Source organism: Paramacrobiotus metropolitanus, unplaced genomic scaffold, assembly GCF_019649055.1.
Source record: "Paramacrobiotus metropolitanus isolate TYO unplaced genomic scaffold, Prichtersi_v1.0 Parri_scaffold0000046, whole genome shotgun sequence".
NCBI lineage: Eukaryota > Metazoa > Tardigrada > Eutardigrada > Parachela > Macrobiotidae > Paramacrobiotus > Paramacrobiotus metropolitanus.
Window position 1 is genome coordinate 574,741 of NW_026570266.1, and position 24,742 is coordinate 599,482.

The following is a 24,742-nucleotide window of genomic DNA, read 5'->3' on the forward strand; positions in this document are numbered from 1 at the left end:
ACAATGCGGTATCCGCCACGAAGCCGTTTTAAACACACAAAATAGCAAATTAAATAACAGCTGGTGAAGGGGGCCGCGCCAGCGCTAAAAACTTGTGTAGATCCAAAAACATTTTAATGTGGTTTGCCGGGAGAATCGCTTGACGGACTGTTTATATAATAATCGCCACGGCATCGTCTAGATCACGATTACTAGATCACAATAACCGTCTTAAGTCCACGAAAACATAATCACTTAACATTTAATCAGATTATCCTTACAGTGGATATTTTGATCAGATATCGTTTAAATTGTTGATGCGAAATGAAGCAATCACAAAGTAAACTACTAGTACAGTTTCGCTGAGCCGCAGCAATCGTCGGTCGGCAGTGGCCGTTGAAAAACTTACACGTTCGGAGATACATACTGTAGCCGCTAGATGAAATGGCACCACTTTTAGATCCGGCCGTTGCCTGCCCCGTGCCGGACAGCATACATGTCACTGCAGCGTGTGCGCTGTTTTTCGTACACCAGACTCTGTGGTGCCATTTCATCTAGCGGCTACAGTACATTAATCATATGATTAATGTATGATTGATATTTTATAGTAGCTACCATGAGCGAATAGAATTTCTTTATATTCGCGAAATGTGAACATGATAATTGTTGCGTAATGTTGATGGCTCACGGGACTAGTACGACACGTGGCGCGTCTCATTAATGCGAGAGATGTATAAAATGATGACCAGTGGGTTTCGAAATTAAATTTGAACAACTATCTTTTGCGTAGCTCCACCAAATACGAAAGCGGTCTGAGCGCGAGCATTCAGGTTGATTCTAGATCAACAAATGGGCGTCGGTAAAGTGCACAGATAAATAACCGGCGTCGGTAATCAGTTTACGATATTACGGGTGACAAAAACAGTGCTGCTGTTTTTACCTTTCCAAAGGTGTCGTGCATATTCAAACAAACGTCATTTAACACCGGCAAAACCTTTTATATCGATACTGCGGGTTCTTTGGTCATGATGAAAACGTTTACCGCGACTCCACTACAAGAATGTGACAACAAAAACTCCATCGGCTTGACGACTTCTGATCTCACAAGAATATTATTTGGTTGAATCTTTCCGTACTGCAGTTCTTAGGTATAACTCGATGTCCACTTTTCGAAAAACTCCACGACCGCTGCCGTAAAATCCAACGAACGATCAGCACAGACATCTCGCTCGCTATCGGAGTTCTTTCCATTGCTACTGGGCCAGCAGTGTCCCAGTTCGTGGACCTTATAGTGCTGTACAATATTAACCATACCGCCACACGAATACGATGTCACATCATAACCGCCAAGGTCCTCCGACACGGATCCATCCACCGCCGGATCGCAGCCATTCCGCTCCGCCCACCACCGAACCCACGTCGGGATATCGGGGACGCTGCCGCCACTGGCCGCATCGCTCCCGTGATACAGGATCGTAGTGTCCTGCTCGCCATGGGCTTCCAGGATCGCTCGTCTCTTCGGGCACCCGTTCAGTTCGTTGTCGGTGTAAAGCGCCGCTGCGGCCATGGCGAACGCCGCAAACCGGTCGCCGTGATCGGAGCAGGCCAGGGTGTCGACGAAACCGCCTCCGTTGCTCTTGCCCGACGCGTAGATCCGGTTGGGATCGATGCAGTAGTTCGCTTCGATGTGGGCGAGGAGGTCCGTGACGAACTGCAGATCATTGACCGTTGGATCGGCGTAGGACGGACCCTGCCAGTGTTTCTTAATCCCGGTCGGGTACACGGCGATGTACTCGCTGCCCTTTGGGTTGTCGTAGTACATGGAGTTCTCGTACTGTTTTTGCGGGGAACCACCGCTTCCGTGAAAGTCGAAGATTAAAGGTCGCCGCTGATTCGTATCGGCGTTATAGTTGAGAGGAACATAGATGGCGTAGTAACGGTCGAGACCTCCGGAGACTACATGGTTGATGGTTCGGTCGTCGTTGAATCCGACGGGATGCGGGTTACCGCAACCAGATGGTTGGTCGGCTGATGCTGACCGCCAGCCCATCAGGAGTGGCATTAGGATGGAAACCGGAATGGTTGAGCACATTTTGCTGTGCAAAACCAAAGCGGTTTTACATAAATCACGAACATGTACAAATGTGGACTTCAGTAGCAACAAACTTTGCAGTCAAAATGAAGCAGATCTGTACAAATACTGAAAGTACATGTTGCTGATCTGACAGTACATAAGTTATTCTACCGAGCTATAGAAAGCTGTACATCTGGCGGATAACGCAGCTCTTAATCGCTAATGAAGCGGTGATATAGAACAATAAGCAATCTCCATTAATTAAGGCACAAACTGATACAATTAAGAATTTGTTATCGGTGACTAACCGACTATTGTACCGATGCTGAGTCGCTGACCCGCTGCACAAAGGTGTAGCTTGCACAACCTACTATAACGCAAATCTATATATACAGTACTTTAATATACAGATATTTAAAAAATAGTGTGATACGAAGTATACATATTTTGTTTTGTAAGCGGTTAAAGTATACGAACGCTTGTGGTAAAAAGTTGGGCGTGTCTTTTAGATCAATATGAGCGTATAAAAGTGACCTTATTGTAGAACTTTTTTGAGTTCAGTCACTGCAACATTTTCGCCGTATTATAGACACCGTATAAAAACCTTTACCAGAATAACGTTGAGAGTTAAATAACCTGCCAGATTCATTCTTTATGCGTATTTTTTATCGAAGTTCTGGTAAAGCCAAATTACGCGCCTGCATAATGCAGCGGAATTTGCCGTATCGAACAATACGCGGTTGGTTACGCCGGCATTTGTCTTGTCTCGTTGCTCCATTTCAATGATTATTCACCGGGTATTTATTATTCAAGCCGAATAATTCTCAACATTCAATTATCCGTGTGTGTTAAGAAGATTACGTAGCCACTGTATGCAGTCGGATTCAAGAAAAACACCGGTATATGCCAATGTCACACCGCCGATCTATCTCCCTCGCATCCGAGCGGCAAAAACCGGCTTTGCAGTGGTCCAAATGGACGATGTATAAAAGCGTCTTACAGCGTACAACTGCCACCGTCTTCAAGGTGTACTTGAACTTTCAGCGATATTTCCGCTTTCGTGACAACGCTGACATACTCTCTCTGTCTCTTGAGAAATTGGCATATTTCTTGTACATTGCAGTATTTTCTCTGTGAGATCTCTCATCAGTCTAAATTGTACTTGGGTTAAACGTCGTGGCATTGTTGATATTTTTTGCTGTATAAGATAATTGCAGGGCTATTATCTTTAATTGCGGCGATCGACTGAATGACTGCTTGTTATCCGTAATCGCCTTTTGAACACTTTTGTTGATAAGATAATAATCTCGGTTATTAAGTGGTTTGAAGATGCTGCGCCGAAGGAATTTGTTGACACTGTTTTTGGCCATTTGGGAGACGTCGTACTGTCATGCCAAGCCTTTCTTAAATATGGTACGCAAATCCAGTCTTTACATAGGAAGCACATAAAATTTCAATATTTCGTTCCCATGATCCGAATATACTTATACCGTTTATTATTTTTTTTATATACTTATAAGTATGCTTTAGAATTGTTAGGTGACTCTTGGGCTTTGGTTGAGTATAACTTAAATAACGAAATATTTTCCACTGACAGCACCAGCTATTTAAAAAAAACTGGATTAAACTGGTTTTGTTTTATTTATTAACCGAAAAACTGAATTTCATGCATTTTTCGATAAAGAAAGGAAGAGACAGTTTTTTATTTATGAATAAATAAAATTATATATCAAATTAAATTTAGTTAATAATAAATGTGATACAGCACTTAATTAAATTTGCGTGTTTCGTCAAGGTATGTAATACGGACAGCTTAATAAACAATTTGATAATAAAAATAAATAATAATATTGAATGATAATAATAGATAATTTATTATTTTTATTCCAGGGTGATAATATTAGCGAGAACACTACCGATCTCACAAACTCCTCCCTCCTCCTCATCCCCGCACCCGAACCCGTAATCTCCATCCCCAGCAAGGACCCTCCGGGGCCGTTGCAAGCCGTCCACCAGGACCTCCACCCGGTGCTCCTCCCTAACCCCAACACCTCCACCAACGGCTTCTCACTGGAGGCCAACCACCCCATCGCCACCGACCCGGCGATGCAGATCGCCCTGGAGAAATCCGCGGCCCAAGCGGCAGCGGCGCCCAGCATCAACACCTCCCACCCGGTGGGCGCCAACGACACCGCCCTGGTCCATCCCAACGCCACGCACATTGACGCTCTGATGGAGGCCATCCACCAGCCCGTCCCCGACCCCGACTCCATGCACATCCAGCCCAAGGGCCCGGAGAAGGCGCCAGCCGTCGCCCAGGGACGGGACATGCTGCCGAGTATTGTCGGGGATAGTAACAAGGAGGTGTCGGGACGGCCGGTGGCCAATGGCGGGTTGAGTCCGGCGACGGTGCAGCAGGCGGAGGGGAAGCTGCCGCCGCTAGAGATGATGCCGAACCCGTTCGGGAATGAGCCGTCGCATGTGCCGGTCGCGCCGGAAGTCAAGCCGGCGCCGGTGCCGGTTAATAATGCCCCGCCGGTGGCGATGCCGTGAACTAACGGGTCTTGTGCCAAAAATTGCTAAATTTATTCCTTCATACTGGTGGATTATTAACTGCAGCTTTTGTTATTGCATGTGACCTTTGGAAGTGGTGCAATCCAACGCGCTGTTAATTAAGGCGTTTAATTTTTTTCTGCGTTGTTATTAAGCAATTTATTGTCTTCTCTGTCAGACAGTTAAATGTATATGAATTTTTAAAAGTACGTTCTAGTACTTTGAGTAAAAACTGGTGTACGGATGAAATAAAATTCATTTACTGAATTTAATCCAAATTATTCCTCAATTTTCTGTTACACATTCGGATTATTTCCATACGGTAAATCGATCGAGCTTTACGTTTAAAAAAGTCTAATATTTCGACAAATGATTACATATACACAGTTTGTACTTTTCTTTGTGTAGAAGTACTTGCAAAACAAAACCATTTTGAAATTTTTCCTTATTAGAAATATTTTTGATGCACTGCCAAATATTTATTGGATTAGAGCAATTTAAAGTGAATAATACAAAGATTATGGAGAAATTCGCAATAAACTGAAAGCGCGAATTGCTCTCGACTCTATGGGCAACCGCCTGCGGGCGCCGAGCACATTCTTTACAACGCGTACGACGTGGAGTCGCCGTGACATCGGCATGAGTCACACAGCAATTAACTGGGGCCACCTGTATGCACACTCACACAACAGCCGCGACTCGGTGTACTCGCCTAGTGAGTGCACGTCATCGCCGATAATTTCACGTTGACACAGGTAACGAGCGTAGACGATAAAGCACCGTCAAATTGTCACACTGTGAACTCTCTGCCTGCACGGTGTAGTGTGCCAGGTACCGTGTGTGTATGTGTTCCCAGGTTTATCGCGGTTGTTCTTGGCGTACGTTCTCCGGTGAGAATTGGATTGACTCGATGATCTCTGTTTGTGTACTTTCTTGGCCATCGGTTTCCCGTTGATGCGGTTGGAGTAACGCCAGGATTGATCATTTTTGAGTTTTGTGCCAGCACTCTACGAAATCGGTGAGTTCTTTGCTTGAAAATTAATAGCAGTGCAGCAAGTTGTAAATAAATGATAAAAAATAAATTTGTTACAGATTTTCTGGTGTTTCATGTTTGTGTTTTGCTTCATGAAATTTCTCACAAGTCTCAGAGACAGCTGATTACAAATGCTTTGATCGTAATTTATAAACAAATTAATAATTTGTTTAGAATAAAATATTTTACCAGATAAGTAATAATTTTACTCTCCAAAGCCGCGAAAAAATCAAAGAAAAATTTTAAAACCTGAAAAAATAAAAATACTGCTGAAAAATTAACCCTAGAGAAGTAAAAGATTATGTTGGTAATATAAGTCTAAAAAAAGATAATTTCTCGTTTTCAAGAACTATTTTTTTGTGCAGTTCTTACTTTTTCCCCGGATCCAGGTTAATCAAGGATTTAGTGTTTTCTGGTGACGCTCAATTAGAATTTACTCAATTTCGGCGCCAAGGTCGTTTTGGGCTATTTTTAACAATCGACAGTAATTGCGCTAAATGCCAGGTGAACTTCAAGGTTGCCTCGCATCTTGCTGCGGGCCGAATTATATCGGTAAACAAATTTCGCGACTTTTCCTTGGCATACAAATAATTATGCCACATTATTATCGCTTTTCTAGTGATCAGGTTGGCGATAAAATAAATGGAAATTGATATTAAATACCTTATTTATAAAAATTGTTTTACCAGGTTTCTGGAATTTCTTTTATCTTTATATTTATTATTTCTGTTTACTCACCGTACGTTTTTATTATTATTTGCATAGCGCTGCTTATATATTTGTTTTTATTGTTTAAATTTATTTATTTCTCATCTTCATAGACGATATCAAAAATAGAATAATTTATTTAACTTTTTAATAAAATAATTAATCATGAATTACTCGTCATAATTTGCACATTTTTATTTGACTTCGTAATCGTTTTTTTTTAGTTTTCTTCGAATTCAGCGGTGAGAAAATATCCGGATAATTGTTTGGATGCAGTAACGCCGCAAACCGGACATTATTGGCGCAATGGCGCGCCGGCGCTGTTTCTCGCGAATTTCTTCACCGCCCGCGTGTTTGATGGCCGTTTAACGGGGAATTTAATGAGCATTTTCGGCTGACGCGGTGTCTCGGGTGTGTGAAGGAAAGCATGGACGGATCATTGTATTCAGGTACGCCAGCAGAGTGTTCTCCGTGCTGTGCAGCGGAAGTGTTTATGTAAAGTGTGCGTGTTTGTTCAACAAGTGGAGCATGCTTTGAATTTCACCATTTATGTAACGAGTAACGACACAATTTGTTATCCATAATTACTCTGCATAAAAAAACACTTTATATACCGGCAAAAAGTACGTCGTTGCCGATGTATAACGCTATATAATAATAATCATTAAATATTATTGAATTATAGATTGCACAAGACAATATAACAGTACAGAATTTATTTAAATTTATTATTTATGTTTAGTGTTTATTCGAGTAACGGAAAAGCGTGACATCGTATTAGAATGGCTGAATGTTGAGCTTGTGAATTTTGCCTGTGATTGTGGACTGATCTTGCCGACATGCGTCGACAATTTTATGGGGAATGTTGTAGTACAGAGGCACAGCAGACTGTCGCAGATTGGAAGATTTGAAAATGGCCAGTTGATACCAGTACAGTAAATCTCGGATCGTGAAATCATTGACTAGTTGTTATATTTTTTGGAAATTTTTAGCCAGTGACATGAATATAAGGATAAGTGCATTTTTAAAGAGCTACATCATTTATAATTAGTTTACTGCTGTATTTTTTAAACTGGAGACCAAACGTTTTATGCAAGGTGGCCAGCATGCCGAATTAAAAAATAATAATTCTGCAGTAAATTTAAAAAAAATGTTTCTAATTATTTCGCAGTGGTAACCATTTTTTTTGTAACCATTTTTTTTATGATACATGAGTACGTGAAATATCCTGGAACAACAAAGGTTTTTTGGACTTAGATGAAATTTTAGAAAAAAATTGTTTTAAAATCTTTTGCCATTGTGTGGTCTGACATCCGGCCGCGGATAAATTTTACTTTTTCCCCGGATTTTTTCCGAATATTTTTCGAATAATTTTGACGACGATATGTTGGTGTTTAAAAATCACCGGGTTGGCGGAATAAATTTGTCTGGCCGGTTTTTTGCATATTCCGTCTCGAAGGGTGAGATGAAGTGGTGTGGGCAAATAATAGCGCCAGATTGTTCCGCTCTTATCGGCATCGTACTCGTATTATTGATAATCGTAACGCGGTGCAAACGCGCTCTGTGGCGTGATTAATGATCTTGATCGGGCCGGTTTTATGGCGGTATAGTTGGCGTGCGGCAACAGGTAAAAACGGGTAGAGCTGTGATTTTTGACTGGTTCCGCTCGTTGCAGACGAACATGTGTCATTGTCCGAGGGGGACAAGGATCGCTTGGACGAACTGGAACGGCGAGTCAATTCCCAAGGTGCGCAGGAGGGACATAGATTTTAAAATATAATTATTACGTATTTATTTGTGTTTTCTTTATTTTTTGAGTTACTTATGTTCATCAGTATTTACAGAACTATTTATATTTGATATTTTGTTTGTAATATTTATGTACTGTTATTTTTCTCAAACATTAAACCATGGTGGGTAGTAGGTGCTCGTTTCGAGAGATTTTTGACAGATTTCTGTGTGTTTTTTACTTACTTTTTTCCTGTGTTACAGATTTTAATTACTGCTCTAATAATTTTGCCGTGAAAATGTGGTGACTGTGAATGTGGTAAATGTGAATGTCGTAGTGTACGGGATTCATTGGAGTACCGGCAGGGTGCGTTATAAAAGTGAATCGAAATATCGGGAATTCATCGCTACGACAAAGAAGCTGTTTATTAGTTTTACATTAGCAACACAATTTTTTCGGCTTTAACCGTAAAATTTCGATTTTTCTCCTGTTAGTAATTTTTCTGTTAATTTTCCAGCCAGCTTTAAAATCCCATGCTGTCTACGTGTAGATTGTCACCCTAGCGGGGCCTAGCCGCATATGGGCTACCTACACTCTGACTTGAATTTAATTAAGCAAATTAAATATCTTTCCGCGTCCGACTCGATCACCTTTCTGCGCAGTAACTAATGAAATCAGATTTATTAAATTTAATTCTTTTCTGCCATTTTAAAGCAAGAAAATATCTAGGTAATTTCTAAAGCTTTTCTGTCATTTTAACCAAAAAATATACAATTGATTTTTAAGTCTTTTCAGCCATTTTAACCGACAAATATTTAGTTAATTTTTAAATCTGTTCTGCCAGTTTAACCGAAAAATATCTACTTAATTTTTAAACCTTTTCTGTTATTTTAAACGGAAAATATCCAGTTAATTTTTACATTTTTTCTAGTGAATATTAAACTCATCATAATTATTTTGCTTGTAATTTTGATTGAGCTTATCATAATTGAAAATTATCAATTTCAATAATGATCAGCATAATCAAAGTTCAACAATTTTAATTAAGCTGGAGCATAATTAAAATTTCCCAGTTTTAATTTTGCTTATCATAATCAAAATTGCCATAATTTTAATTTAATTAATCATAATCTTTAATTCCCAGCATAATAATTAAGAGTTTAATTATCACTAATTTTTTCCGACATTTTAATCGGAAAATATCTAGTTAATTTTTAAATCTTTTCTGCCATTTTAATCGGAAAATATTTAGTTAATTTTTAAGTTCTCTTCTTCCAGTAATTTTAACCTTTAAATCGTTTTTCTGCAGCCGACTAGACCACCTTCCTGCGCAATAACTGATGAAATCAGATTTAGTAAAAATAATTATTTTTTAGATCTTCTCTGCCATTTTAACCGGTAAATGTTCAGTTAATTTTTAAATTTTTTTCTGCCATTTTAACCGAAAATATTTGGTTAATTTTAAATCTTTTTATTTTACTCCGAAAATATTTGGTCAACATTTGATTTTTTATGTCACTTTAATCGGAAAATATTTAGTTAATTTTTAAATTCTCTTCTTCCAATTTTAACCGTTAAATCGTTTCTCTGCAGCCGACGAGATCACCTTCCTGCGCAGTATCGTGGCCGACCTGGTCAAGCGCATCAGCGACCTCGAAGCGTCGCCGTCCCGCGGCCGCGCCAGCCTCCCCGCGGGCAGCAACGGCACCCTGACCCTGCCCACCAAGGCCTCCGCCAGCCGGTCCGCCTCGCGCTCCACCGCTCCGACGACCACCCCCGCCTCGGCACGCCCCAGCCACCACCTGTCGACGGAGTCCCTGCAGTCGGGCAGTCTCCCGCGGCACTCCACCGGGGGCCTGCGCACCTCCCCCTCCGTGGACCGGTTGGGGCTCAGCACCGCGGGGCAGTGCCGGGAAGGTCACCACCACCCCGGTGTCGGCGCGCACCACCCCCGCCGGCGGGACCATGCGCAAGTGGACATCCAATTCGGATTTTCAGAACGGGTACGGAACGATGCGGATAACTGATAAGTGCTTTCGTGATTTTGAATTATATATTTAAAATAATATGAACCATTAATACGGTTCATAATATAAAAACTAATACGGAAAAATAATAATAAATAAATATGTATTACAATATTTTTTTAATAATTTGAAAAATTAATATTTTTACCGTTAAATTGAAACTTTACTGTTTTATACGTTAAAATAACCGTAGTGGATTTTTTTGGGATTTTATCTGAATGTTTTCGATCTCGTTTCGGGATTTTTCGGGAAAACCGTGTAAGAATTAGTAGGAAATTGGTTAAGCTATAACTGAACTGTAATTAATACTTTGTATTTACACCGCGATAATTTTTCCTGTTGTCGTGTTAATTTTATATTGACTAAGGGGATTGTTTTTTATTTGTTTAACTAAAAATTCTAGCAGAAATATCCCGGAATCTTGTGTATGTATGTATAGCAAAATCGCATCGGTCAGTGTAGAGCGTAGTAATGCCAATATTGTAGTATACTGGCTTGTGAGAGCGTTGCAATACCTTGCGATACCGATACAGCTTGCGATACCGTTGCAAATAAAGTAATAATTACTTTAATGTGAGTATTATTTAAAATTAATGAAATTTTCTGCTTTTTGCTTCGCTGAAGATCACTCTAACCGCTGAAAAGTGGCTTCTTTCGCGTTACAAATAATAATTGTACTCACTTAACCACGGCGTTATGAATACGCCGTACGCGTATTGTTCAGCTGTGGTTTATTGTTCAATAAATGGAATTAACTATTAATAAATTATTGCTATCGATATCGCTGTCACATTATTAGTATTACAAGTATCGGTCGCGCTAGCGCGCGACCAGTTGTGTTCGAGGTATGGAAAAATGAAAGAAATACAGTACAAAATACACTTGTACAGCAATAAAAACGAGTTTGAGAAATATTTCAAATATAAAACCCCAGCGAAGCCAGCTACGAAAATATTATAAATATGTGAAAATGCGGACAGTTTTCAAGTTTTCCGCTTAAATTCGACCAGTTTTATAAAAACTGAAAGCCTCCGTAATTTTTCTTTTTGTTTGCCTTTTTCACGGTTCTTTTTCCCGTTTTTAATGTAACTTTATATTGTCGATTCTAACGAACTGAAAACCTGTATTTTTTGGTACGACAGATAATATTTAAACGGTGATAAAATGGATAGAGTGGGATCATTTACACGATGTCCATAAAAAACCGTTAAGCCGATATTTCAGCGCAGAATTAATGGAAACTTGTGGGAAACGATTAACGGCTGCCCAAGGTGACCTCGCAGGCTGCATGTAAGACTGCGAGATTTTCAGCCTTCAGTCAAGCTATACTAAAATAAAATAAATACATATGTTATATTCGATTTCGAGCTTAATGAATACCCAAGCTACCGCCAGTATTACAGAGCAACGTAGGTTAGGGAATGCCCAAGCTACCACCAGAATTACAGAGCCGCTACGTGAGTGAATACGGTAAACAGGCCGCGGGCCGGCTTTTAGATATTTAGAAATTACATATAAATTAGACAATTTGAACCGTGGGATATTGAGATACTCAGATTTCTAGATATTTTTAAAATTTTGAAACTCTGGAGGCTCAGAAAATTAGAGGTAACGGCCCGCTGCGCGAGTCAAATATTTAGAAATTCTGGAAATGTAAAAGTTTTGGAGCCGACTTTAAATAAATTTACAGTTATTTTGAGGTACTCAAACGCATTTAAAAACATCTTAAAGGTTTCAAGAATTTAAAAAAGTAAATTTAAAAGTTTGATGTAATTGACAATTTTAAATAACTATTGTTTAGGTTGCTAAGTTGCAAAACCAGTGTTTGCTCATTCGAGACGTTTCCAGAATTTACTGGAAATTTCTATGAATTTTGAACGCTAAGTACTGAAAGTTTAAAAGGGTTTTTGAAAGCTCTCCGGAAACCAAAATTTTTTTCCAAGCAGCAGGTAGGAAGCTTTGGGAGATGCTGGATTTTATAAAACTATCAAAAGCTTCACAAACGGAATCTCGAATTAGGAGATATTTTCCAAAACCAACAACCTTTAAGTACTAACAACCTTTAAGTACTACAACTTCTAAAAATTTTTTTAGACCTTCTCCAAAACTTAAGATTTTTTTAAATATAAAGGTAGGAACGTTTGTGCGATGCTCCATTTTTTAAAATCATCGACTTATTGAAAAACTCAGTCTTGATTTAGGAGATAATTTCCAAAAAATAAGGACGTAAGGATATATGAATCTATTGATAGTTTATGTATCGTGTATTGATCTATTCAGTTGTAATTTATTTTATTAATATTTAATAGCATAGGTATATTAACTTAATTATTCTTCGGTGGTATAGTTTATTTGCTGTCTCCATGGTTTAATTTCTTGTCTGAGAATTGATTTAACCTGATCGCTTTGTAATTTAATTCTATTACTGTATTTTCATAGTTCCACGTCGGTCAGCCATTCTCACGCCCCGCCCTCCCATTCAGCCTACCACTCAGCCGCCCCACCCCCGCAACACCAACAACAACAGCCACGCAGCCGTTTCGGTTCGCAGTCGCACTTGACGGATGTGCCGCTGCACAGTCACAGCCCGGTGGCGGCCGCCGCCTATGCCGCCTCCCCCACCGGCTTCCCCAAGACCTCCAGCGCCGCGGCGGCCCTCAAGGAACCCGTTTTCAATCCAGGTAAATGCCGGCTTTTCCGCTTTTTATAGTAAAATTATTTACTATTATTTCGAGTGTTATTTATTATTATGATGATTACTGTATTTAAATACAATATTTGCAAAGATGATTTATTTTTATTATTTTAAGTACAATGAAATTTTTATTTAATTATTTAATTAATTAGTAGTATTGAATTAATGTTATTATTTTACGTAACTGTCGTTCGAAACCTGTTTTTTTGTTGCTTCTGGAAATTTTTTTATCCGCAAAAAAAGAGAAAACTGGTCGGGCTAGTGGTCGGGAACGTCCGGTATTTTACCAAAATCACTATTATTTTACAAATTTCTTTTATCAAAAATATAAGGGTACCCTTATAGGCACCCCCTAAAATCCCCGTTTATTACAGGCACCCCTTTTCACACCCTGTTTATTATAGGCACCCTTTTTTAAATTAAAAGTAGAAATAATATTATGTGAAAGGAATATAATTCACAAAAATTAGTTTATCATTTTGTACAGTGGCTATGACCGTAAAAACTTACTTAAAAAAATGTTGTACTATTATCCGAATACGAAGTCTGTTATACATTGTATGTACATATAATATATTAGATTAAAAAGGGTGCCTTTAATAAACGGGGTGTGAAAAGGGGTGCCTATAATAAACGGGGGTTTTAGGGGGTGCATATAACGGTTTCCAAAATATAAACATTTCTCGTTCACAAAAATTTTTGTACCGACGATTTTGCCGTTGATTTTTATGATTTTTGGAAAGGTTGGTAACTAATTTGTCTGCTTAACGGTGGCACATTACGAATCTTGAAGCGATTATCGTAGTGCAGTGGTTACGGGTCATGGTGATTGTTGGAGAATGATTCGGATATTGTTTGTAGACCATTAATGAATCAAACAACATATAAAACATATAAAATTCAATTTTTTCAAAAACTTTCTTAGGCTTCTTTATACATCTTTTTGTGAATTGCGATATGAACGCTTGCGTTTTTACCGAACCGATTTTTTTGTACATAAACGAACTGTATTTTTTCTTAAAAAATTATACGGCACAGACATTAGAAAAAAATATAAAGTAAAATTTTTATAAAATGAAAATATATATAAAATACGCCTTTGTTCCGTACTGTTCTGTCTTTGGATTGGAAATTACCTTAACATCGTTATTTTCCCGTTGTGTAGATGATGGTTATTTGCGCGTGAATATCCGCGGTAAGCCCATGAACTTTTACGTCCCCTCGGAGGAGTGCCTGACGCAGTCGCTGGCCAAACCCAACCCGGCGCCCACGGAACGCCTCAAACTGGAATGGGTGTACGCCCGAATTTTTCCCAATTTTTTCCCGTAAAAATTTCATTAATACTAATTTTTTATGTGTAGGTATGGTTATCGGGGACGCGATTGCCGGTCGAATCTGCATTATGTCGCCACCGGGGAGTGCGCGTATTTCATCGCCTCCGTGGTGGTGCTGGTCAACTTTCGTGAGGAATTACAACGGCATTACCTTGGCCATACGGATGATATTCGCTGGTAAAAAATTAATTTTCTTTTTGCTATGAAACGCTCCAGTAGCGTTGCTACCATCGAATAGTTACTGTCTAATAGTTATTGAGTTTTTCTGTTTTTTAATAAATTAAATTATCGCTAAGAATGCAGTGTGACAAAATGCCTAGGGATACTGTCTGAAATTTCAGTTTCAGATTTTCAGTATCAGTTTTTTCTCCGGTTTATAATGATTGAAAAATGTTTTCAGTCAGATTATAATTTTTCTGATGGTTTCGAATATTTCCCGGTTGTGGTATAATTATAGTCTCGTATCCGGTTCGTACAGTAAATAATTTTTGCCCATTGTGGAATCCGTTCTAAAATAATAAGGTTAATTCAGTATTTTTGCGTATCTACTCTGTAAATTCTGAATATGTGCTCATGAGGACAGTTTTTAAGAATGTTGTTCTTTCAGTATTGCGGTGCATCCGAACAAGCTGACGGTAGCGTCGGGCCAGACCGGCCATCCCGATCGCCGGCCGGTGAGTTGTTTTTGTCTTATATTCAAAGTACTCGTAATTCAATACAGTATGAAAACTGATAAAATTTTTAAACCACAAATTTACTAAACATCGGTAAACGTTTATTTGTTAAACAGCGAATTTATTAATCAGTTCTAAAAAAATTTATCGTTTATGTTAATCTCGTGAGCTTTTTATTACATTAACGAAACTTATTAAACAACTTAAAAAAATTTATCGTCTATGTTAATTTAGTGAGCAATTTATTATTGTATTAATGAAATTTATTAAACAACAACAGAATTCAAACCAGTTGAAATGTTCAAATGGGAATGCTGTTGGAATGGTGTCTGTTGTCGCCGGAGCGGAAACCAAGTGTTCTGTGTGTTGTAGAAACGCGGTGCGACGTCACCCACCAACAGCATTGACGGAGAAAAAATTGTAAGTACCGGTACAGAAAGTGTGCTGCGGTTAATTCCAACCACGGATGGTTGTACTGTAGTCACAGTGTAGTGCAGTGGCCGCTTGTCGCCAACTCGTTCACGGCTGGGATAGTAATGGACTGGTGGTCCACGCTGAAAATAAATGTTCCGTGTTTACTCTTCAAGTTTCCCTATTATTTTTTCTTGGCATCCTAATGTATTGCATATCTTGCAGTAATAAATACTGAACGGATGGCAATAATAAACAGTATGTATTTATTAAGTATTTAGTAGAACAAATAAAAATAAAAAATAGGATTTACTAATGAATAGCATAATAAATAGTTTTTAGTAACATAAATAAGAATAATTAATAGCATTTAGTGAAACAAAGATCTTACATTAATAATCACGATGCAGGGAGCGGTTATCGTAACTGAAAATCGTAGTGCAACGGCGACGATAGAGATGGGGCACAAGGCAGTTGTCTTAACGCTACTTTAAACCTGACACCACCGATTACTGTTGTGGATATACGGTGAATTACAGTATATGTTTGTCACTTCTGTTAATCCTTTTTTTTTCTTGACTTACCGGTAGCTGTGTGCGATAGTAGACAGATGGTGGATATATATCGGTAAACACGGTTCGTCCAAGTGTTAGTGCAATACAAGTTGTTGCAAGAAACCGTTAATCCCGGCAGGTCCACGTGCGGATTTGGGACGCGGTGACGCTGAGCACGCTGCACGTGCTGGGCGTCAACGGGGAATTCGATCGGGGCTTCAGCGCGCTGGCCTTCTCCAAGATGGACGAGGGCACCCTGCTGGCCGTCATCGACGAGTCGCCGGAGCATCTGCTCAGCTTGTGGGACTGGCAGAAGGCCGGATCCCGCGGCGATCGCATCGCCATGGTGGCTGTACGTCGCCCTTTTCTTTTGAAATTTTCCGTTTTTCTTCGACCGGTTGTCTTCGTCTAATTACTTAATTATTTGTCCTGATTTTTTATATTTTTTCGATTTGTCTCGGATTTTTTTTGTTGCTAAAGAGTGTTTCCGGTCTTCTTAATGTTTCTAATTTTTCTCGATTCCTCTTTGATTTGCTTAAATTGCTAAATAACGTTTCCTGTTTGCTCTCCGGTTTTAATCAGCTTTTCTGTTGTTTTTCTTATCTTCTGTGTTCTTATTTTTATGTGCATTTCCTTATATTCGCTCTCTTTCTCTAGTTGGTCCTTATTTTGTTTCACAGATTTCTCCAGCTTTCTTCATCTTTCCAAGTAGTTGTGCCTAATTTTTTTGCTGTATCTTTTTAAAATTTATTCTTGTTTTTCCTGATTTTCCGGATTTATTTTCCGATTGTCTCGATATTTCCGTAGCATGCTCTTAATTTTATGTAGATAAGTTTTCTGTCAAGCTTTCGCAAGATTTAATTGAGTAGTTCGTTTAGTAAAATTGATTAAATTAATTGGGTAATTGATATAATTCAGTTGAATTTAAATAAGTTTTTGTTCGCCGGTGTAGTGTGGATCGGACCCGGTGTTCGCCGGCGAATTCCACCCGTCCGTGCCCAACCTGCTGGTGACCTGCGGAAGAGTCACATTAACTTCTGGAATCTGGACGGCAGTACGCTGGCGCTCAACCGGATCGTCGGGGTTTTCGAAGTAACAGTAGAATAAAATTTCCCAGTAATTTCTGTAGAATTTGCTGCGTTATTGACCGAGGATAATGTGGTTGCAGAAGATCGAACGACCGAAATTCCTGCTGTGCCTGTGCTTTAGCGAGAACGGTGATATCCTGACGGGTGATTCCAATGGCAATATCATTTCCTGGGGACGCGGTAAATATTTGTTTACTGTTGATTAAAAGCTGAATATTTTAATACTGATGTTTTGTGCAAGGATGCTGTTTTACTGCTGTGACGGTGAGGACGTATTCGCATTTAATCGCTTTCGCGTAGAGAATGTAGTGTAGTGCACTCAGCCACTGCTATCATTTCGAGGTTGCAAATGTTATATCCGGCAGATTTGCAACGAAAATTTATAATAATTTTTTTTCTACATTTTCTCCGAAAAATATCTAATTAATTAGATTTTTAATTAAAAATAATTAGATTTTTTCACAAATTGTAACATTAACTTTTCTGAATTTTGCTTATACAAACGGCACACATAGTTTTCATAAGCAATTAACTGCCGAACAGTACTGCGAAATAATAATTGCGTAATGTGAATATTTTATTTCTAAAACCGTATTTTATGTTTTCTACAATTATATTTCATTTTCCTAAAAAAATATATGCGTCTTAATAATATAGCACTGTTTACAGTAGTATTCAAACCAGAAATAGTGCACACTACCGAAACAAAAAAAATAATCACAAATAATATTGTATTTCTGAGGGTTGCGTTAATTTTTTTATTGATAAATAATGATTTATTTATGCGTAATAATAGCATTTTTTTCCTTTCTTTATTTATTGCATTAGTTGCTGGTGTTTTTGTAGCGGGCAACCGGATGCGTCACATGGTGGCCAACGCCCATCCGGGCGGCGTCTTCGTGCTGCTGTCCAGCGCGGACGGGCAGGTGGTGTCGGGCGGGAAGGACCGGCGCATCGTCGTGTGGGATCAGGGACTGCGGCGCACCGGGCAGGAAATGGAGGTTGGTAATTAAATAAATAATTTTATATAGAAAATAAGCGTAATATTGATTTTGTTAATGTAGTTGCCGGACAGTCAGGGGACGGCGCGCGCTTTATGCCGGGATGCAGACGGGGAGTTGCTGATCGGGACGAATCGCAACTGTATCCTGCAGGGCACGCTGCCCGGCGGCTTCACTGTCGCCGTACACGTACGTCCACGATTAAAAGCCTAATTTCTATCGCAGTAATACCTCAATTAATTTTTCAGTCATAACGTGAACTATAGTGAATAATAATAATTTAGTTGTAAATAAACTCAAAAACAGTTTTGGCTTTCGGGGGGTTTATTTTTTAGAATTTTATCGCAGCAGTAAGTCGAGATACTGCTTATAATAAAAGCATTTAGTAAATTATTTCATGCGAAGATAAAACCAAAAAACTGTTTCTGTCAAATCACAATTACAAAAAGATTATAAAATAATTTGAAAAATTAAAAAAAGATTAAAAAAATACGCGGAATTAACAAATAATAATTATTACCGATACAGTACATCATGCTTCTATCGGATTTTTACTTGGGAATTCATTACAGTTTGGATGATTTTCAGCGCAATAAAATGGATAAGTGTGAAATTTTAATCGTCGAGTTAAGTGAATAATTCTACCGCAGGGCCATTTTGACGAGGTGTGGGCGCTGGCCACCCACCCCAACCACCACCAGTTCGTCACGGCCTCCTACGACCACACCCTGACGCTGTGGAGCGCCGAGGAGAAGGTGCCCATCTGGACGACGGAGCTGCCGGTATGCGCCGGATTATTGTAGCATTTTAAAAAAATAATTTCCTAATAAATAAAGAATATTTGGCAGGATGGGATCCATGCGCTGTGCTTCCATCCCGACGGCGACCTGATCGCCATTGCCACCGTCTCCGGGCGCTGGTTCGTCCTGGACACCCTCTCCCGCGATGTGGTGCACACGCAGGCCGTCGCCGAGGACGGGCAGGATCTTCTATCCTGTATCAAATATTCCCCCGGTCAGTCGGATTTAATTGTTTATCGAATAATAATTATCATGTTGACGTTTGAAAAATTCTTTATTGATGGGAATATTACTTTCTAACTGAAGATAGTAAACAATTCTACTTTCATGGTAAGGGTTTCGGTGACAAAGTTAATAATAACGTTTGTGAAAAATAGGGTGAAGAAAATGTATGTACTAGTGTATATAGAAAATGTACTAGTACTCGTATGTTTGGTAACGGCGATGGTAAACGGCATAGTGGAAAAATAATTAAATCAACATTATCCTGATACTGCCAAAGCCAGCGTTTTGAATGTCCTTTACAAGTTTGTTAATGTTTAAAGCGGCTGGCAGAGACGAAAAGTTGGTCAGTGCCGTTATTCTACGATATCACTCTTTCTCGATTTGCATTCGGCGCACATAATAAATTCAGTCAGAATTTGCGTTGCATAATTTTAAATCATTGATTATCGGTTACTGGAATTAAATCAATATCGGTTAGTTATAGGAGCGTTGCAATTATTTTTGTGTGGCATAGATGGGCGGTTTATCGCGGTGGCGTCGGTGGACCGGGCCATCTACGTGTACCAGGTGATGGACGGCGGCAGTAAGTGCATCAAACTGGGCAAATGCCTCGGGCACAGCAGTGCCGTGCTGTGTCTCGACTGGTCCGTGGACAGCCAGTATCTGCGCAGCAACTCCGACAACTTCGAACTCATCTACTGTAAGTGAAAATAGAAAATAAACAAATAAATTAATGGAAACAGAAAAAAATCTTAAAAAATCAAAAACAGAACTTTTTAAAAATTAAAAATAGAAATTATTTAAGGTGTGTGATACCTTTAAATTTTCGGGAAAGTACAAATTAATGGAAAATCGACAAATGGTTTTCATAGATTATTTTATTTGCAATTATTAAGAAAACCGAAGAAATTGATTATTCCAAAAATCTGTGCAACGATTAAATGCGACAAATTCGAATGTTGTCGCGGTTATTTTTACTTGTTGTAATGAAAAATTCCAGCTTGTATCCAGAGAGTTTTTCCAAGAATGCTGGTGAAAAAATCAACAGAATTCGTTAATAAATAATTATTGCTGGAAATATTGAGGAAAATTTGTTTGGCACATTTGAGGATCCGTTGATAGGAATATTTCTGTGATATTGCTTAGGGAATCCAGCGACATTGAAGCAGATTAACAATCCCACTCTGTGTCGCGACGTGGAGTGGGACAGCTGCAACTGCATCCTGGAGTACGGCGTGGCCGGCGTCTGGAGCGACAGTGTGCAGGCGCTCAGCGTCGACTGCGCCCAGCGCGTGCTGGCCGTCGGGGACGACGGCGGCAAGGTTAAGCTCTTCTCCTTCCCCGCCATGTCGCAAAAGGTACGAGAAGTTTCCATTTTTTTGCGCTAGAAATTCCCGCTTTCTAGTAACCATTTCAGTTACCTTTTTAAAATTTTTTTAAATTTTAAGAAATTTATAAAACCGAAAACAGTCTTTGATTATCTGAACGGTTATGATTTTGAATGTTGTATAAATACTTGAACTAGTTTTTAAATAAATAATTTTTTTTATTGAAAATTTAGTTTGTAATCTTTGATCCAAAAACTTTTATCGAGTTTTTTTGTTTAGTTTTCATGTTTATTTATTTATCGTAATAATTAATAGTCCCTTTTTTAAAATGTTCGATTAATAAATGTCCAGGCGTATGTTTTCTTTATTATACAGATAATTACTATTTTGGTGACCGTTTTTTGGAATTGAATTTTTTTGTCTGTCTGCAGTCGGCATGTCACACGTACAGCGGACACAGCAACCACGTCAGCTGTGTGCGCTTCCTGCACGACGCCAGCCGGCTGATCAGCAGCGGCGGCCGGGACGCGTCGGTGCTGCAGTGGATCTGCGAGTCCAAGAGCGTCGATCTGGGATTCATCTGATTAATCCCCACTTTTCCCTCTATTTATTTGGCCTTCATCCTGTTGCCTGATGTTGCGGTGCTGCAGATGTTTTTAAGGAGCGTGTTTTGCAATAATCACGGCCATGACGAAGATGCAGAGATTTTTCCTGGTTTTATCGTTTTTATTGCGTTCACCTTGTTTTGTGCATGATGGTCGGGAAATTGTGTGCTGTTCGGCTTGATTTTTGTAGTCTGTCCGTTGGTGGAAAGGTCACAGGTGCCTTTTTTGATGGTTTGAATTCGGTTGACAAACAAATGTTTTATTCGTTTACACTTTATGTACACTGCTTGAGTACGGCGTGATCGCGTTGGCAGAAAATATGTTTAAAAATGTACAAAAACAGGAATAAAACTACTGTACCTGTACACGTTGGAAATTATAATTCAGTATGAATATTAATTGTGCAAATAAAATTTGAAAATTAAAAGTTGAACCAAGTTTTCAAGAAAATCTCGCGCCCAGAATTACATGGATTACACAGTTTACACTGCTACCATATTAAATATTAACTGCTTACTTGATTGAATAATTAATACATAATTACATTGATTTGTAATTACCTTATTTTATATTACCATTTACTACATACTTTATTATATAAATACATAACAATGATTACATACTGTACTACATACGTTACGTTTTTATTACTTTATGTTTACGCACATTAAATTACTTTGTTTTATATTACTTATTATTTATTTTATATTAATTACTAGTGTACTACGACGTTGGTTAAGCAGGCTGATCTTGAAAGTTAGTAACACTTTCAAGATGCCCATGCACTTCACTCCTGCGTTTTTTTCCAACATTGGTGACCATTGTTTTTTTTGTATGAATTAACGAGCAGCATATATGGGTGCCATCGACAGACATTGAGGATCATCGCTCCGGCGGCTGAAACAGTGAAACCAGTGCAAAACAAAAAACTGTTAGGTTATTAGTGTTGCGTTTTACGCTACGATACGCGCTCCTGTACGACTACAAGTAGAACACGTTACTGTAATCTCCCGGTTGGATCGAAAAGCGTCGAATTAGGCTGCAGTGTGAAAGCAACTGGTGACGGAATTAATACAGTACGTTGGCTATGTTTTCCGTACATGCGTACGATACATACACTGTATGTACTTACAAATGGCAAACTTGGGAGTTCAGCAACCACAATGGTCCGCAAATCGCCAGCAACAAAGCGACGTAATTTTATCGGTCTTAACTTCATTCTTTGCAGTATAATTATTATTTTAGTACTTCCATTTTTACCGGTACAGAGTACATTATTACGTGCTGTAACATTCTTATTCCAATTCCTGTAATTATTAAACTTACACGTGCGATAATGTTGCCGGTTACATTGAATAATGTTGTGTTCGTTTGCACTCTGCTCGCTAGTGTGTTGCACGCCGTCGTCGGCCATGTGGTGAATCGTTATCGCGATGATGTCACCGATGACTATTACATTCGCCCCGGGATGTCGTTGGGCCGCGCCGCTCATCGCTATCCATCGTCGCCGCATCTCCGCAAAGTTCCCCAGCTGACGCCGCTTCCGCCGTTGTACGACGATAGTCCGGGGGCCGGTGACGGACCAGCGCCCTGGAAGGGTCAGCACCAGTATATACCCGACAAGGACTGCATCCAACCCAGTCCCACCAGGTGTTCCTCCACGGTGCAAACCGTTTCCGTCACCACCACCAAGAAAACCATCAAAAAGATCGACCATACAACCACCGAAAGGACTACCGAAACAACCACCGAAAGCACCGCCTCGACAACGACGGAAAGTACCACAGTGACAACTACCGAAAGGACCACCGTGACAAGCACCTCGACAAGCACCCAGTCTGTGTGCCGGTGCGCCATGACATCCACGACTATCGTGAACACGGAGCCCTCCGTATTCTGCAGTGCCGAGCAGGTGATACTGTACGAAGCGGTTCCCGTTAGCGGCAGTCCCGGTGTCACAACGGCGAAGGCCGTCTATGCAGCTAACGCGGTAAACTGCGTGTTTGCTAATACTAAGAGCGTAAGGACCTTCTCAGCTACGGAGGCCGTCCCGGGCGATGGCTGCTGCACCATAGTGGTGACCACGACCATCGAAGATCGTTCGTCCTGCGGAGTTACGCTGGCTACAACTCTGTACGGACGGGATATAACGACCGATGCTAATCACTCTCCCACATATGTGCCCGGAGGCGGGCTGGCCACGCCGATTGGCGTATTAAGCTCCACTTCGACTTGTGTCACTGTTGGAATCACACCCTGACGCCTGCCGCAGACTGCACTATGGAAATTAAATTTCAGTCGTTTTTTCGTTGGGCTGGTCGGCACGGTGTCCCAATGGAGCTGCTGTTTCGTCGTTTCCTTGGGTTTTTTAAAGCCTGCATACACCCTCGATCTTGTCAGATGTCATTTTCGAATTAAGTGATAACCAATACGATTAAATTAAGGTGCATTTTTATCTGCGCATGGCTGTTTGCCGATTCTTACTGCGATATGTCCCAGCAATCAGAAAAAAGTACTCATTCTTGGCCTCATCACAGAGACGATAAAAGCTTTGATGTGCAACTAAAGCAAAATCCATCTACTTTAGCAAACGTCCCGTAATCATTTTGCGTTTGCCATGCGTTTCCATTGCTTTCGCAAATCCTCATGGTGTTGCTTATGGTTAATGAAATGGCCTGCATTTATAATTTCTGGAGTACTTCTGTGGCTTTCTTTCTGCTCTACGCATACACGGCTCGAAGCCAAGCGGTATTAATGAACTGGATTCACACGCAGTACTACCGTAGAATTCTGTGAAAGACATGTTTGGTTCTGCTCGCTCTACGGTCCCACTCACCATGGTCTGTTAGACAATTGTTCCTTCACGATCATAAAATTAATAAAAAAACAAACAAACGAATATGATGAACAAGTTACAAATTCTGTCGGTCGTTCTGCCCGACTCCGTGACACGAGATGAATAATTATAACAAAATGATTAGGTATGCCAGGGCTGATCGGACCCAATCGCAGGTGCATTCTGCAGGACACGCAAGACCGGCGGCTTTGCCGTGGCCGCACACGTACGTCGCAGATCAAAGGCTGATATTTAATAATAATTTAATAATATTTAATAACAGTCAAAAACTACAGTGTCAACTAGGTGTTGGTAGTAGGGGTTGTTTGCGGTGGTATGACCTTATGGCTGTACAGTCTGTATAACAAATTAAGGTGACGCTAAACCCAATCAACCTTAATCACGATGACCTTTATATAACTCATTCAAGCTAACAGTGCAACAACATCAAGGCTGAGAAGATATTCCCGAGAACACTTTCCAGACAAGATATTCCAGAGCTGCTAGCCATGCAAGATGATACTAAATCCTTCACAAGAAGTTCTTCTTCCTCAAGCACTTGACAGTGATTTCTGATACAACATCATGAAAGATGAGAGAACACGCCTTGGACTCAAAAGCACTCACAGCCAAGACAGAGACTTCATTTTATTGATTGTTTTTTGGAGGATCAAAGTCCACTTAATTGGTTGACGTTTTTCTGGCCACTTCTTCATAGGATAATCCCGGCAAATTCGCTGTCTGCTGCCTTTCCATCGTGTACTTGTCTTATGGAAATCGATAATATGATGATGATTCATGCTGCTTTCCAACTGCTTCATAGTATGACTGTCCACACAACCTGTACTTCAACCAGTCATACCCGTGACAAAAGGCTACTAATATCGCAGTAATAAATTGCATTTTATTTTTGAATTTAAAATTATTCGTCCCCTACCATGAACTGGATGTACAGTGCCGGGAACTACTGTATTTTTGAAAAAGAAATTTGGCTCTGGTCACTCTTGGATGGTATCCTGCTTTACAGGCATTATAATCAACGAAGCCGGTATAACGTAAGGTTTTACAAGCGTCGCTTCCGGTTGCAC

General features: G+C 39.8%; 3 protein-coding genes across 3 annotated transcripts; 2 read left to right on the forward strand and 1 right to left on the reverse strand.

Moving 5' to 3' along the window:
• Positions 1-669: 669 nt before the first annotated feature.
• On the reverse strand, positions 670-2,192 carry LOC129591467 (uncharacterized). The gene is made up of 2 exons (XM_055487130.1): positions 920-2,192; positions 670-816 (listed from the first exon to the last, which is right to left on the reverse strand). The coding sequence occupies exon 1, from the start codon at positions 2,069-2,071 to the stop codon at positions 1,124-1,126; it is 948 nt and encodes a 315-aa protein (XP_055343105.1). The 5' UTR covers positions 2,072-2,192; the 3' UTR covers positions 670-816; positions 920-1,123.
• Positions 2,193-3,085: 893 nt separating this feature from the next.
• LOC129591480 (uncharacterized) lies at positions 3,086-4,885 on the forward strand. Its single transcript, XM_055487149.1, has 2 exons — positions 3,086-3,466; positions 3,944-4,885. The coding sequence occupies exons 1-2, from the start codon at positions 3,383-3,385 to the stop codon at positions 4,604-4,606; spliced, it is 747 nt and encodes a 248-aa protein (XP_055343124.1). The 5' UTR covers positions 3,086-3,382; the 3' UTR covers positions 4,607-4,885.
• A 5,018-nt stretch (positions 4,886-9,903) lies between these two features.
• Positions 9,904-21,174, forward strand: LOC129591418 (echinoderm microtubule-associated protein-like 2). The gene is given in 17 exon segments (XM_055487053.1): positions 9,904-10,079; positions 12,543-12,784; positions 13,964-14,093; positions 14,160-14,309; positions 14,740-14,806; positions 15,179-15,226; positions 15,911-16,123; positions 16,724-16,790; positions 16,793-16,863; positions 16,940-17,039; positions 17,706-17,860; positions 17,924-18,049; positions 18,511-18,642; positions 18,709-18,874; positions 19,400-19,585; positions 20,032-20,243; positions 20,645-21,174. Coding segments are annotated over 17 exon segments (2,256 nt in total). The 5' UTR covers positions 9,904-10,041; the 3' UTR covers positions 20,798-21,174.
• The last annotated feature ends 3,568 nt before the right edge of the window (positions 21,175-24,742 follow it).

Excerpts from the sequence above, each read along its gene's own strand:
- LOC129591467 (XM_055487130.1), bottom strand. The coding sequence starts at position 2,071 with ATGTGCTCAACCATTCCGGTTTCCATCCTAATGCCACTCCTGATGGGC.
- LOC129591480 (XM_055487149.1), top strand. The coding sequence starts at position 3,383 with ATGCTGCGCCGAAGGAATTTGTTGACACTGTTTTTGGCCATTTGGGAG. Across the intron at positions 3,467-3,943 it reads CCAAGCCTTTCTTAAATATG|GGTGATAATATTAGCGAGAA; the intron begins GTACGCAAATCC and ends TTTTTATTCCAG.